Source organism: Heliconius melpomene, chromosome 14, assembly GCF_056956725.1.
Source record: "Heliconius melpomene rosina isolate 202511_hmr_F chromosome 14, ASM5695672v1, whole genome shotgun sequence".
Lineage (NCBI taxonomy): Eukaryota > Metazoa > Arthropoda > Insecta > Lepidoptera > Nymphalidae > Heliconius > Heliconius melpomene.
The window spans coordinates 458,484-472,634 of NC_140402.1; the positions used below are offsets into that span (position 1 = coordinate 458,484).

At 33.2% G+C, this 14,151-nt stretch overlaps 3 protein-coding genes across 6 annotated transcripts; 2 read left to right on the forward strand and 1 right to left on the reverse strand.

Moving 5' to 3' along the window:
- Nucleotides 1–214: 214 nt before the first annotated feature.
- LOC146531821 (SAP30-binding protein) lies at nt 215–2,806 on the forward strand. The gene has a single exon (XM_085197712.1). It carries the CDS (start codon nt 376–378, stop codon nt 1,243–1,245), a length of 870 nt encoding a protein of 289 aa, XP_085053838.1. The 5' UTR covers nt 215–375; the 3' UTR covers nt 1,246–2,806.
- Nucleotides 2,106–7,976, forward strand: LOC146531822 (zinc finger TRAF-type-containing protein 1 homolog). 4 transcript variants are annotated; one of them, XM_085197708.1, is made up of 8 exons: nt 2,106–2,315; nt 3,530–3,768; nt 4,383–4,541; nt 5,674–5,684; nt 5,766–5,885; nt 6,510–6,667; nt 6,986–7,185; nt 7,617–7,974. In XM_085197708.1, the coding sequence occupies exons 1-8, from the start codon at nt 2,106–2,108 to the stop codon at nt 7,642–7,644; spliced, it is 1,125 nt and encodes a 374-aa protein (XP_085053834.1). In that variant the 3' UTR covers nt 7,645–7,974. The 4 variants fall into 4 exon arrangements, with proteins under 4 accessions (XP_085053834.1, XP_085053833.1, XP_085053836.1 ...); XM_085197707.1 differs by having other exon boundaries at nt 5,674–5,885; nt 7,617–7,976; XM_085197710.1 differs by lacking the exon at nt 4,383–4,541 and having other exon boundaries at nt 7,617–7,970.
- Nucleotides 7,977–9,235: 1,259 nt separating this feature from the next.
- LOC146531823 (WD repeat-containing protein 89) lies at nt 9,236–13,556 on the reverse strand. Its single transcript, XM_085197711.1, has 7 exons — nt 13,295–13,556; nt 12,837–13,057; nt 11,856–12,031; nt 10,859–11,122; nt 10,406–10,497; nt 9,953–10,055; nt 9,236–9,386 (listed from the first exon to the last, which is right to left on the reverse strand). Exons 1-7 carry the CDS (start codon nt 13,441–13,443, stop codon nt 9,243–9,245), a joined length of 1,149 nt encoding a protein of 382 aa, XP_085053837.1. The 5' UTR covers nt 13,444–13,556; the 3' UTR covers nt 9,236–9,242.
- Nucleotides 13,557–14,151: the final 595 nt, after the last annotated feature.

Genomic DNA, 14,151 nt, shown 5'->3' on the forward strand with positions numbered 1-14,151 from the left:
AATGCGATTCATTCTGCAGTACCTTGCCAATGTTTCATCAATACTTTAAGAAAATCTTATATATCTTACAAGTTTTCTTTTCAAATTTATATATCATGAATATAATTTTTTCAAGCAAATTATTGTTATTTAAGAGAATTATTATACTTAAGTACTACAACTAAATTTAATTTTTGGATTCTTACATTACGTAAGATGGAATTTAAAAATAGTTTGCCAGTTGACAGCATCATCCAAACATTTGTGACGATTATTGACAAACTAAAATAACCTACAAAAACAAGTTGTTACGCGAATTACCAATAGAAAAATTATTAATATTAATTATTTGAATATTTAGATTTTCTAATTATCTTTGTAAATAAATTCATAAAAATGACTTCGCAAGCGTTAGCTTCTCTTACTGCAACATATACAGATTCAGAAGGTGAAGAAGATATGGAAGAAGGGCAACAGACGCCAGAGAAGGATGAAGCAAGTATCGCCACACAGTCATTGCCAACTAGTCCTAAGAACATTGATGAAACGAAGCAATCAGCATCGGCCCCTGTTTCTCCTAAAAGACAGCTAGTTTCTTATGTTGATGACACAATTGTATCAGATGAAGAATTACTTTCACCGAATGCTGAAAATCAAGACGATATGCGAAGATTGTCAATGGAAACAGATACAGATGAAGCAGTTCCTCGTTCTGATCATGATGACTCTGAAGATGGTGTTCTCATTCCTCCAGAACCATCTGGTAAATGTCCAAAAGAATTACAAGAATCTATCGCAAAATTCTATAATAGAATGATGACTGAGGGGGTTGATATGAATAGAATTATTCAAGATAAGAAAAACTTTAGAAATCCTAGTATTTATGAGAAATTAATCCAGTTTTGTGATATAAATGAGTTAGACACTAACTATCCTCCAGAAATATATGATCCATTAAAATGGGGTAAAGAATCATATTACGATGAGCTCGCAAGAATTCAAAAGTTAGAAATGGAAAAGAGAGAGAAGGAAAGAAAGGATAAACTATCTAAAATTGATTTTATATCAGGTGTGGTGAAAAAATCAGACAGTGACGATGATAAAAAACGAAAATCAAAATGGGATCAAGCAGCACCCAATGTAGCATCAAAACCAAGTATTAAACAACCAGGACTTCTGCAGCAGCCCCTCACCAGTAATGTCACTGGAACTAAAGGAACTGTCATATCAGCTTTTGGATCAATAGCTAAGAAACCTAAAATATGACATAAAACTAAGACTGACAAATAAATAATAGCTATTTTGACATCATATTGTATAAATTATAATATAAAAACAATACTATTAATTATTTTACTTTTTTAAACATAAATTTATTTGGAAGCCAATCTTTGTGCAGGGGAATTGTGCAACTGTAAACACGACAGGAGATTGTGGGTTCGGGGGCAATGAAATAGTTAATATTGTCATTTTGTTGCTCTGGTAACAAGGCTAAGCGTAGCGTTGATTTCCGCCACTCAATACGCATTACCCTCAGAATTCGGTGGACAGTGGGGTTTCCCCAGCATCGTATCGGAGTGCCTTAACACTAGATTTCCTCTGCCTACCATACTATTGCGAGCTATACTAAACTTAAAAATATTAAAAAGACTACAAACGCGGTTTGATTTTCAATCGGACGAATGGTAGTCAAAGTATAGGAAGAAGAAGGCTAGGCCGAGAAAACCTATTGTTATGACACTCCCTTCGCTACGCATGGCCAAATTCTAGAGGCATTGTGTATTGAATGGCGGAACATCCTTCAACTTTTCACACACATGTTCCACTGAGCCACGACGACTTTTGTGTAAAAAATATATTTATAATATCTTTAAATTACTATAACTAATTAAATAAATATTTTTTTATTTCAAATAATCGATTTACATTTAATCGATTTCATGGTTATGTTGGCAGCACTGCTCTTCGGGGATGTGAGGTGAGGGGTAACTGTATAAACATAACAAACCTTTGTTCGCGGACGAACATTGTTTATCTGCGTTTTGACATACTGACGGTGACGGTATCGCGGATTGACGACTTTAGGCCAATTGAAATTGTATTTTACTTATTTCAAACCTAATAAAATGTCCGAGGCTCCCGAAGGCGAGGCGATCCCCTCATCTAGTGAGAATGTCGAGGGCGGGGTAGTGGATACGACAGAGGATGAGGGTCCATCACCTAAAAAACGCAAAACGGTAATAGAAAATGAACAGAGCGACAAGCTGGAGCACAGACTGGGGGGCATTCTGTGCTGCGCAGTTTGTCTCGACCTGCCCCATGCGGCCGTCTATCAGGTATTTGGAAAACAGCCGATATTTACACATTGAAATATCTGCCGTTTCATATTTTTTATTAACACTTAATTTAATAATGATATGACGTTGGTAAAGTAGTTTTACTTTGCAATACCTATCTTAAGTTACACAACAATTGAAATATAAAATTGCATCGACATTCGACTCGACCGTCACGCAATCGTGTCGACGCCATAACTTGACTATTATGTAAACCATTTTTTTTAGTCGTGTAATTATAATTTAATATCTTATTTTATAATATTGTCTCCGAATTAACGCCGTTATTTCTTATGATGTTACGTTAAAACCATAAACTTCCATGTACTTATTAAGTGTTAAGTGTCTGGACTTTGTATGGTTAAGTTACTCAGTGCTGTGATATTGTATGTTAGTCTACTCTGTAGTCTGTATGATCTCGATATTAATTATAATATGTTGTAGTATGTGTATTTTTGTAGTTTTTCACTTAAATAAATATTTATTTGTGAGATGTAGTTCTTTCTTTGAATCACCTTAGTTGACCCTCTCCCCGTTCCACTATTAAGATTGAAATTTCTACAACTTTTCAATGAGTAAAAAAGTAATATTTAAGTTTTTGAAATTAACAGAACTAAATCAAACAAAATATTTCATTTCAATATTTTAATCATTTTTTATTATTTTTAGCAATTTTTTTGTCTATAATAGTTATGTTTACAACTTATAACTTTTCATACAATGTGTATTGATAATAAATATCAAAATTATTATATAAATTGAACTATACTTTTATTTCAGAGTCAACATATGAGTAGCGCAGGTAGAATAAAGAAAAATAAAAACAATTTAAATGTGGCTAATTCCATCTAAATATTAACTTTTACTTTTTATTGGTAGTTTTATTTAGCTATGGCAGTACATTTTTTCAAATATAATTATTAATTTTGTTGTCTTTAATAAAAAAAAGCACAATTCTTAATAATTAAAGTATTACTTTCAATATTATGTGCTTCTTAAAGAATGATTTTATAAACACAATACAACTATTTGATGATTATTAAAATTATTATTGTTTATTTTATTATGAACAAATTGTGTTTAATTTGACTATATATTTTTTTGATTTGGAAAAAAGATCATGAAGTACTTACTGTGATGGAATACTATAAAACATTCAAAACTTATACCTGTTATATTTTCCATAACTAAGCTCAATTTTAATAAATTTGCAGTGTAGCAATGGGCATTTAATGTGTGCGCCATGCTTCCACCATCTCCTGGCCGATGCTCGTCTCCGTGACGAAAGTGCCACCTGCCCCAACTGTAGGGTGGAAATATCCAAGGTCTCAGCCTCCAGGAACTTGGCCGTGGAAAAGACTGTGTCAGAATTGCCTGTAGAATGTAGGCACTGCACCAGGGTCTTTCCACGTCATTCTGTTCAGCATCATGAAGACACAGTGTGTGAGGATAGGTATGTAGTGAAAATTTTCTTTTTAGCAGGGTAATCAAAGAATTTAGATACACAGTTTTCTTCTCTCATCTAGAGTCTTACTAAAGTGCAAGAATAAAAATAATTGTAATGTAAAATAATTATTCTTTGAAGTAGGAATCTTATGACTATTAAAACAAATATTTTGGGAATAGAACCCCTGACCTCTGGCCAGCAGTGACAGTCATGAATCAGGAGTCAATATCATGATGAACTTTTTATAATTTTTCAAATTAAGAGTATATCTATGTTATTACTTAATTATGAAACCACCACAACTATCCTTTTTGATGTTATGATGTCCTTTTTTTACTTTTCCTGATTGATTTGTTTTTAAAGTTAATTTTTATAATATTTTAAGATCTGTTACCATTTGTCTCTTAATAACGCTGTAGTATGCCTGATCACTCAATTATCCAGACATTGAATATTGAGTGAAACAATCTAATGCCGCGTTTTATCTCTATATATGTATATAATGTAAAAATAAACGATAGATCGGCATGTTTAATAACACCCTAAATCATCATGTTTAATACCGTAATTTGCCGTAGTAAATAGAAAGCATAAAAACTGATGGTAAGTTCAATCCTCAGGGTTTACAAGTTTTCCCAAATGGTAGTAGAGTCCCGGCGGGGTAACATATTCGGTGGTTTGGTTCGCATTGTGTCCACTGTGTACTGCCTCCTGCTGACCGCCCTGCGGAGGGCTTACCTCCTCCCCGACCCCGCGGTTAAACGCCGTACGTACAGCAGGTGCGTTGGCCGTTGACTGACTTTAAACTTACCTTATGTATTCTATGGGCTTATATTTTATATAATTGCGGCTTTTGATATAGTTGTTTGTTTTGATGTTGAATAATGAAAATATTGGGGTATTTCTATATATAATATATGGGGTAATTCGTAATAATTATATACTGATCTACAGATTATTCGTTTTTGTAAAGCACTATGTACATAGGTATAAGTAAAGTTAGTTCTTATACAAATTATAATATAAAAATACATAAATAAAACAGTTTCATCAGTAGATAAACATAGAAATATGTAAATATATGGTGTACGGTGCGGTTATTTAAATAAAATATTTATCTATTAGTATACAGAACAAGCATGAATGAAACATAATTTGTGTGTGGATACCTAACAACTCATATCTTAGAAACTAATAATTATTATAATATAACAATTTAAAACCAGTTTTTAAAGTAATTAACTGGTACTAACGATGTCTATGTACTTGCTTCCTAATGTGATGGCATAATGCGAACCGAACTAACGACCCAACACTACAATATCGATATTTTATGAAATCGATTTATATAACTTTTTTATTTTAGCAATTACGTTGTTTGAAATTCTTGAAAACGAAGCCGTTTTTTCTGAATTATTTACCCTAATCTTATCAATTAGACAAAGCAATGGTACTTTGTTTTGGTTGAGTAACCAATACACGAGTTTTTGTATATGTAAATGTCAAGTAATCTAAGTTATTTATGTTTCTTGTTTATTTATATATTTATTTATAAGGTCCACCAATAGAATATACACAGCACATGAATATAAAATAACGATAAAAAATACATTGCAACGTGTTATTTCTTTTACAAGTAGACTCAACGTGCACCAATAGTATATGAAACTCAATTTCGTTGCTTTTTATTTCATTCATGAATTTTTGTTTGACGCTAGTGTTGAGGAACACTGTTTCCACAATGTACCACTTTCAACCACTTTTTTTCGTTTTGGAACGGACAATGATAGCTTATCTTGCTTGAACATAATCTTTGGCACTTAGCTTCAAGTAATTTATCAATAATTGTCATAATGTCCCATTTATTGCTTGAACCTATATGCGTACTTGCTAAATGTCTAACTTTAAAAGGACGACGTCGTGCCGCTACGCGTGCGTGGGCTGCGGCTGGCGCGGCGCGGCGCGGGGCGCGAGCGCACACGAGGCGGCGTGCGCGCACCCGCGCCGCGCCGCGCACGAGCTTGTGGACCTGCTCCGCCAGCGCGAGCGCGACGCCGCCGAGCGCCTGCAGCTCTACACGCACATGCTGGACCTGCTGTCCTACGAGAAGATCACTTTTAATGGTATGGAGACTTGTGTTCCACAGCTTGTTTCCAATAGCGGATCACAATCTACTTCGGTTCTTAAATATTTGTTACAAAGTTTCACTGTAAAATATGGAAGTTTAGGTAAATCGGAAATCTTTTTCGTTTCTATAAGGTAACGAAAATATTTGGTCCGCAATTTTTCCGCCACTTAGCCTGTTGGTAAATTCACCACGGTCTTTTATCATTTATCAGTGTCCTTCTTTTACTTCAGTGGTAAGAGGAGTAAGAGGTATTAGTATTTTCAGCAGTAAGCGTAACGTCCGATTATCCCCCAATATTATTCACCAGTTCCCTTGTGAACACTCCTTTGTCTTTGTCCTTGCTGCTGCCACAAGCTGTAGATTGTGCCTTTTTCTATCGTCGTAACTATTTCCAACCTCTTTCCACATAATCCCTAGTCCATATATATAAAAGGACTGAGCGTGCCAACCGGAACTGCTGATGGTAGAAACTGAAATTTAGACTTAAAAATATTTCATTGAACATGTTTTTCGTGGTTTATTAGAATTTACCCCTAAGGGTAAGGGCAGGCAGCAGATAAGCAGGCGAAGCTGCGCGCGTCCGCTAGTAGGAAATAAATTTACTAAGATTTGCACACAGACGTGCAGCTGAAACCGTATCGTACGGAGGAACTGCACAAGCTGTACTACGAAACGTCTCGCTTCTCCTCGTTCGGGCAGCAATGGGTGGTGAAGGCATTCGTCAATAGGAACCAGAGAGATCCCACGCAGTCTTCCCAAAGGGAAATTACTTATCAGGTAAGTTAGCCTGTGTTACGTTGTGTTGAAACAAAGTTTTAATGTCATAGAAAAAAGGTTTTGTTGTGTTAGAACTAAATTTTTAGGACGCTTTTGTTTATTAAAGAATGAATGTTGAAAACAATTAATGAATTGAGTATTTATTTAAATTTTAGTCCTTTTATGCTCGATCCCAATTATCATGAGCAGTCAGTTAAATGTGACAAAAGTTTTCTAACATTTTACTACTTCCAAGTTTCTGCAATGTTTGTTCATGGAAATAAGTCTTTTATAAAAATTAGGATTTGTAATACACTTGTGTCCCCGTCAACTCAACAGCTGGTTCTCAAGAGTAAGCCGTCCCAAGCCCTGAACGTGTCGTGGGCGCTAGTGCGCGGGCCGCACGGCGACGCGGCACTAGCGCTGGCGCTGCGCGCACACTGCTTCCGCGAAGAGGAAGCCGCGCCCGCCGCGCCGCTGCCCCTGGCGCACCACCAAGACGTCAACGTGCTGCTCGCCAACAAGGCCATACACTTCAGGTGACTATTGACAGTTATAATTTGTTTTAGCTTTTAGAAGGAACCAGTGTTAAGACACACTGTTCCTCACTTTCCACCCAATTTTCCATACATTGCGTGGGGAAACGTAAAGTAATGGAAAAAAGCCACGCTTTGTTACGCAAAGGTAGCTCCTCTTCTGCTACATGAGCTGACTTACCAGGGGACTCGTACCAGAGTTTGCCTTGCCTTTTGCATAATAAAAAAGGAACATTCTCACTTGGAAGAATAAATTATATTAATTGCCTTATTAGTTTCGTCGCAATGTCTCAAAAATATGGCGGTCTGTGAAAAACGAACTATCTTAAAACTAGATTCCCTCTACTTATCCTGATATAACGTAGACATAAAAAAATATATAAATGTACATGTATAACTAACACTTTTATTACTAAAAAAATGGTATGTTTCAGACTCATCATGTTCCTGTCGCCTAAATGATGCCACTCGAAAATGAATTATAGGAAATCACTTTGGACGAGCCAAAGATCGATATTATATTTTTATACTAAATATTAGAGAAAATAATACAATCGATAACTCCATTTTAGTTTTAGATAAATAAATTGTGTAGTGTTCTAATATCTAATATTTGTTTATGAATATTTTCTTTTCTTTTTGGCTGTTTTCTTTTTATTTTACCATAACAGCTCATAGAATAATAATAAGTATTGAATTTATAAACTTTACTTCCACTTACTTATATAAACTTTATAAAGAATTTAATACTTATACTGAATTGGCAAGCTTAAATTAATAAAAAAGGTAATATTTTACAATTGCTCTATTATTTAAAATCTTGAATAGAATAATAAAAAAATATTAATTCGACAATTATTAAATTAATCAAATATTTGTCAAATTTCATTTAATATTTGAAAAGCTTCAGAAATTATAGTAGAGTACAATTATTTTTAAATATAGTTTTTTTATTGACCTGAAAAATTTATATATCTTTAAATAAGTTTTTATTTTAAATCATTATAAAATTTATTTAAAACATATTTTTAACCTTTTATTTTGATGGCTGAATACAGCGTGTACTTTGTTTTTAATATATACTATTATAATTATTATTATTTTGGGAATAAAATGATGTGCTATAATTAATAAATAATTAAATGAATACCTGTTTTGTTATTATTTCTTCCATTATAAATTTATAATTAAAATCAGTGACTGGCAGCGACGGAACATATTTCGAGTGGAATTTGAAGTTATAACTATTATATGTTGCTAAATAATTCGTTATATATTTATATTTAAAATAAACTAGTAAACGAGTTGTTTGTAAAGTCGGTTTTCGGATGATAATTATAAGTGAAAACTTCTTAAATAAACATTGACGAAAATTACATAGTTGTATGAATAGAATTATTATCACTCAACTATCATTATTTGTATAATACAAAAAAGTTAATTTTTAAATTATAACTGATTAATTATTACAAATAACCATGAATGAATACTTGAGCCGAACGCTCACGTCGATCGTGCCTCTCTTTCTCCATTGTTTGTCCCGCTCTCGTTCTCTTGCACGCTCGCGAGAGACAACGTGACAATGAGTCAGAGATAGTTTTTTCATCATCATATCATCGAATTATACGTTATTTCGTAAAATAAATAAATCAAAATCTGAATTCTATTACAACTGGTGGATACTTTTTTGGAAATGGCAACATTTTAATAACAATTTTAACTTAATGTGAATTTGATTATGCTTGTTTTTTACTTAAAAAAATGTTGAAGCTTAGTAAGTTTGATTACAGATAGTTTGTAATGTTTTGAAATCAAAAAGACAATGTGTTATATCATAAGTACAAAACAATAAATTCAATTGAACATGAACTGTATCAGCCATAATTAAAACATACGTAGTATACTAAAAAGGTATACATGAGTACTTGAGGCCGTCGTGGTGCAGGGGCTGTACGACCGTTCGCGTGTCGGAGCGGAGTGTCTAAACACTAGGTTCCCTCTCCTATATAGCGTAAAAATATAACAAAGAAAATAAGTCAAATAAAACGACATATCCGATATTAATAAGGTTTATGTCTAACATCTTGTAACTTGAGGGAAGATTTTATTTTCTTGGACACGTCATTCTCAGTATCACTGTCCTGTCCCTCCGCATTCCACACGGAGATGAGACCAGACTCTCCGCCAGTTATTAATAAATCATTCTGAAACGCAACAGAATATATAATAGTATCACAAGTCAACTATAATCGCAAGGGATGTGGGTTTGATTCCCACTCGGGAGAAAAAAATATTTTTATTGCTTCGCACCCAGTGTTAAGTTAATGCGTTTTCCGTTATTTACACTTCCAATTTTACTAACAAAAAATTTATCCGGAAAAATAACTTTTACACAAATATATTTGTTCAAAGCTAAAGTCCAGGATCCCCCCTCTAAAAACTCCGTCCCCAAACATTAGTAGATACGCTCGTGATTCCGTTTCATTAATGCCATATTTTGTTTTGTACAAGACTGAGAAAATGAAAATATTACATTTTTCAATTCCTGGAGTGAGAATTGAATCCGTAACCGTCGTGGTTTACAGACAACTTTGTCGTCGTCGACGGGTCGTCAAGACAACCTCAATCAAATGTATTACGTAATATTTTTTTAATTTCACAATTGTTTGACATTGGCAATGATTAATTGTGAACATAATGGTTGGAAGTTCGATTTCCAATCGCGGAATTTAATTATTTTAATAAGATGGGCATTTTAGTATATACTTACTTTGTCTAAGTACGCAGAACATCTAACAATCTGTTTGTTTTTTGTAAAATTGGTAGTCGGTTGCAGTTTTTTCCCAGACTCAGTAACTGATCTCAAGACCTGTCTGTAAATAATTATATTTCATAAAATATTGTTACAAAAGAAAACCTGAAAGTATTTATCATCAACAACATCGGTAAGTATTGATTAGGAAATCATTTAGAAATGTAGGAGGTGGTCATTTTGACAGTAAATGGGTAAATGAGGTGCACATGGTATAAAATAGTACCTAACTTTTAACAAAGTTTGTTTCAAACTTCTGCGAGATACCCCAAAGTACTATTAAATTAAAATTGCGTCTATTAAAATTATAGGACCAAAGTTATCGACCAGAGTTATCTTATTGTAATAAGCATAATTTAATAATAATTGAACCCATAACATCTCATTAACAGTCAGGTTATATAAACTTACCCATCACCCCCGTAGGACCCCGCAAGTACAACAGTTTTATCTTCTGAAGAAGTGTACGCATCTACTAAATAGCAGTCGTCATCTCTTAGTCTCTGAAATATTTGTATACATATTATATTAACTTTCTTTTTAGTTTCACGCACTACCTACCACTTGGTAGGGAAGCTTCAGGAACACTTCATTTCCCACGCATCGCCTATTTTCAAGATATTGCGTGAGGAGTTGGTGGAGCTTAACGCCGCGTTTTTGGGAACAAAATGAGGAAATAACAATTTTGTTTACTCTCGCGAGTGGGAACCCACAACCGTCGCGTTTGGAGTCATTCACTATTACACTACGCCACAACGGTTCTTATATTGTACTACTAGAGTTATTTTGTAATTTTACAAAATGCATAACATAAACTATCCTTGTTGATAGAATTAAACTAACACAATATATAATAAAAATTACCTTTATACTCCTAGCAATTTTGTCTCTTGGATATCTCTTTATCATGTCTCCCGAAGAAATGTCCCATATTTGTAAATCATTGGATGGAGTAATAACTCCCACTTTGTTTTCGTTCAACCAAGATATTTTTTCCACAGAATTTTCTATATTAAGTGAATAAGTCAGTGCATCGTCTTCCGTTGGCTCTAAAATGTTGAAAACATTTAGAAGTCCATCTATAGAACCCGTTGCTAGGATTTCTGGTTTGTTTTTGTGAAATTTTACCTGGAATTTATAACAATGTCATGCGCAATTTATATTAATTTTCTATTATATACTTTTATAAAAGGAGTTAGTAATCGTACTGTATCCTATATATAACCTGGAAATGTAATATTAAGATACATTACTAGAGGTATTCCAGTTTAAGTTGCGGAACTCCACTGTTTACCAGAGTGAGGAAATGAAAATATAAAAATTTTCATTCCCCTTAGTGGAAATGAAAACCACAACTCTCGTGTTTATAGTCGCACGGTTTGTACTCTGCGCCTCGACAGCCTCTACAGTAGAAACCCTCAGTTATACAGACTCGCGGTTATCTGGACTTTCAACCGCGATTATTATTTTATACAATCTACTACAATGAAACTTAAGAAAATTTATATGTACGTAATTTATGTGTATAAATCGTAAGTTGGAAAATGTTAATAATTTTTTAATAAATGTTGGTTTTTGTTCATATGTACTTTGTTTCTTTTAATAGACATGTAACAATTTTTTGAGACATATGACTAGCGACAACAATTAGTTTGAAGAAAGTATTCAAACTCAAATTCAAAATATTCTTTATTCAAATAGACTATTATTATAAGTACTTTTGAATTGTCGAATGAACATATAAACAAAAAGCTACCACTGGTTCGGAAGGCAGTTCTGCTGAGAAAAGCCGGCAAGAAACTCAACAGTTGCTTGAGTTCCAGTTGTTGCTATTAAATATATAATCAACTTGACCCTTCACCTGTGTAATATCATCAGTATGTGAGTTCCAATATCCGCCAAGTGGCTCCGAGCTCCTCTTGTCCCAGAACACAAGGTAAGCATCCTCTTGTACCAGCTGACTGCCCGCACAGAGCACTCGGCCTGTGCAGGATACGTCCATTGCATCATACGGCCTAAAGGGAGTGTCATTTTCATCTGAAATAAATGATTCGGTTAATGAAAATTGCATTCTTTATTAATTATTTTAGAAAGGTATTACATTGTATATATTTATATGTTTATAAAATTATGTGGGTCACAAAAACTAACATAACAATACTGTGACACAATCAATTGATGTCAAACTAAACATTGATTGTAATAAAGCAGGAAATGGCCTGGCCTGTTTACATTGTATTTAAAATATATGTTTCAAGTAGCAAAAGTCTGCAAATAATTTAAGCATACATTATCTTCTACAATGACCAAACCTTGTATTAAATTACACAAAACCTTTACATACTTGGTATTGGTATGTTTTATTCTGTATACATCAGATATGCTATGAAATTTCATGTATATTCATTTCACAGTTTTTACATGAATGTGAGACAATTTTTTCCATTTCTATTATTAGATTTTCCTATGTCTTTGTTTGTTTGTGTAGCCAAATGAATACAATTAAGAGTAGTATATGACAAATTACACATTCTAAGTTTTTAATTTATAATGGAGGATATAGCCATCCTCTGTAAATGGGCTATTCAACATGTAAACAATTGTTAAAGTGAACTAGTAGTTCTTGATATTATGGTGTTCAATCAAATGACAATCAAAAATCTATCTCTTCAGATTTATAATATTAGTATTGATATCTTTAATATTTTAATTGAACAAATTATCCTCCTTGCTTCACTCTGTATCTCCTTGTAGGCAGGGGGAACCTGAGAACCTAGAGCTAAGACACCCCATTCCTATAAAGACACTTCCATAATCTATTACTTTAAATTAAAATATATACCTTTATAAGTCTGTACACACATTCCACTCGTCCTCGTATCCCACAACTTCATCTCATCATGACCCATAGAATATAATAAATAATCCTCATTAGGACTAAAAACTAATTCAGTTAAGGTTTTGCTATGGCCACTAAGTTGACATATTTGAGATAAACTTGAATTATTTACTTTGAAAACTTCTATATTGTTATTGTCAAGACCTACTGCTATGTTTAGTGATCTGCAAAACAAAAATATTCTTATTATTTTAAAGTAGTATATAATCTTGTTTACATATTATTGATATAATAATATAGAACGTAAATAAAATATTTGTGAATGTAAGTAAATTCGTGGGCAAAACATACAAAAGTCTAACTACTTTTAACCTTTCAAAAGTATTAGATTAATTGTTTACATTAACTATAGCAAAAGACGTTAACTTTAAAATTAAAATGTATAATTTATATTTACTAACTTTGTAACGCTTAGTTTGGTAATATACACTTTCTTTAAAGTTACCGCAGTTTCTGCAAGTAAACTATAATGTTTATTAAATATCTTGTCTATTTCATCTGCCGACAGAGTATCTTTGTCTGGTTCTTCATTCTCTAGTATATCACTCATTTTATCAATTTGCTTTTTCTTATAAAAGTATAAAACATGTAAATGTATAAAACACAAAAATATCCGCGTGAAAAACGTGTTGTTATGACAATGACATATTATGACATAAATTTGACTTTTGACAACTTTCTGTGACTTTGGCTAACAGTAGGCATGGATGCGATATTAATCGATATTTAATAAACATCGATGCTTAGTAAGAAGGCATTGATATTTTGATATCGATTTCATGTCACTCATAGCATCGACGTATCGATGTTAAAAAAGTTATATTCTTTTACATTTTGTTCTATCTTTTAAATATATTATAAATCTAATATGTACATAATAACTGTCGAGGCAGTCATTGTTAAATTTACAATTTTACCAGAATAAGGAGTGACCTTGTATTAGTGTTGCCAATTGAAAGAATTCAAACTTTTATTGAAGCATAAACTTCATAAGATTTGATGATAATTTTTTTGAGTCTTATCTATAAATTAAATTAAATCATCTTCACGCTATGTCCCGCACACAGCAGGGTAGGCAGAGGTGTTAAGACACTCCGTTCCCCGATTTCTGCCCAATTCTGGAGGCATTGCGTGTTGAGTGGCAGAACTCAACGCCGCGCTTTGCCTCGACAACAGAGCGAAGAAATGGAAACATAAACTTAAATAAATATTTCACTTCCTCGAGTTCGGACCAAACCCACAACCATGGCATTACAGT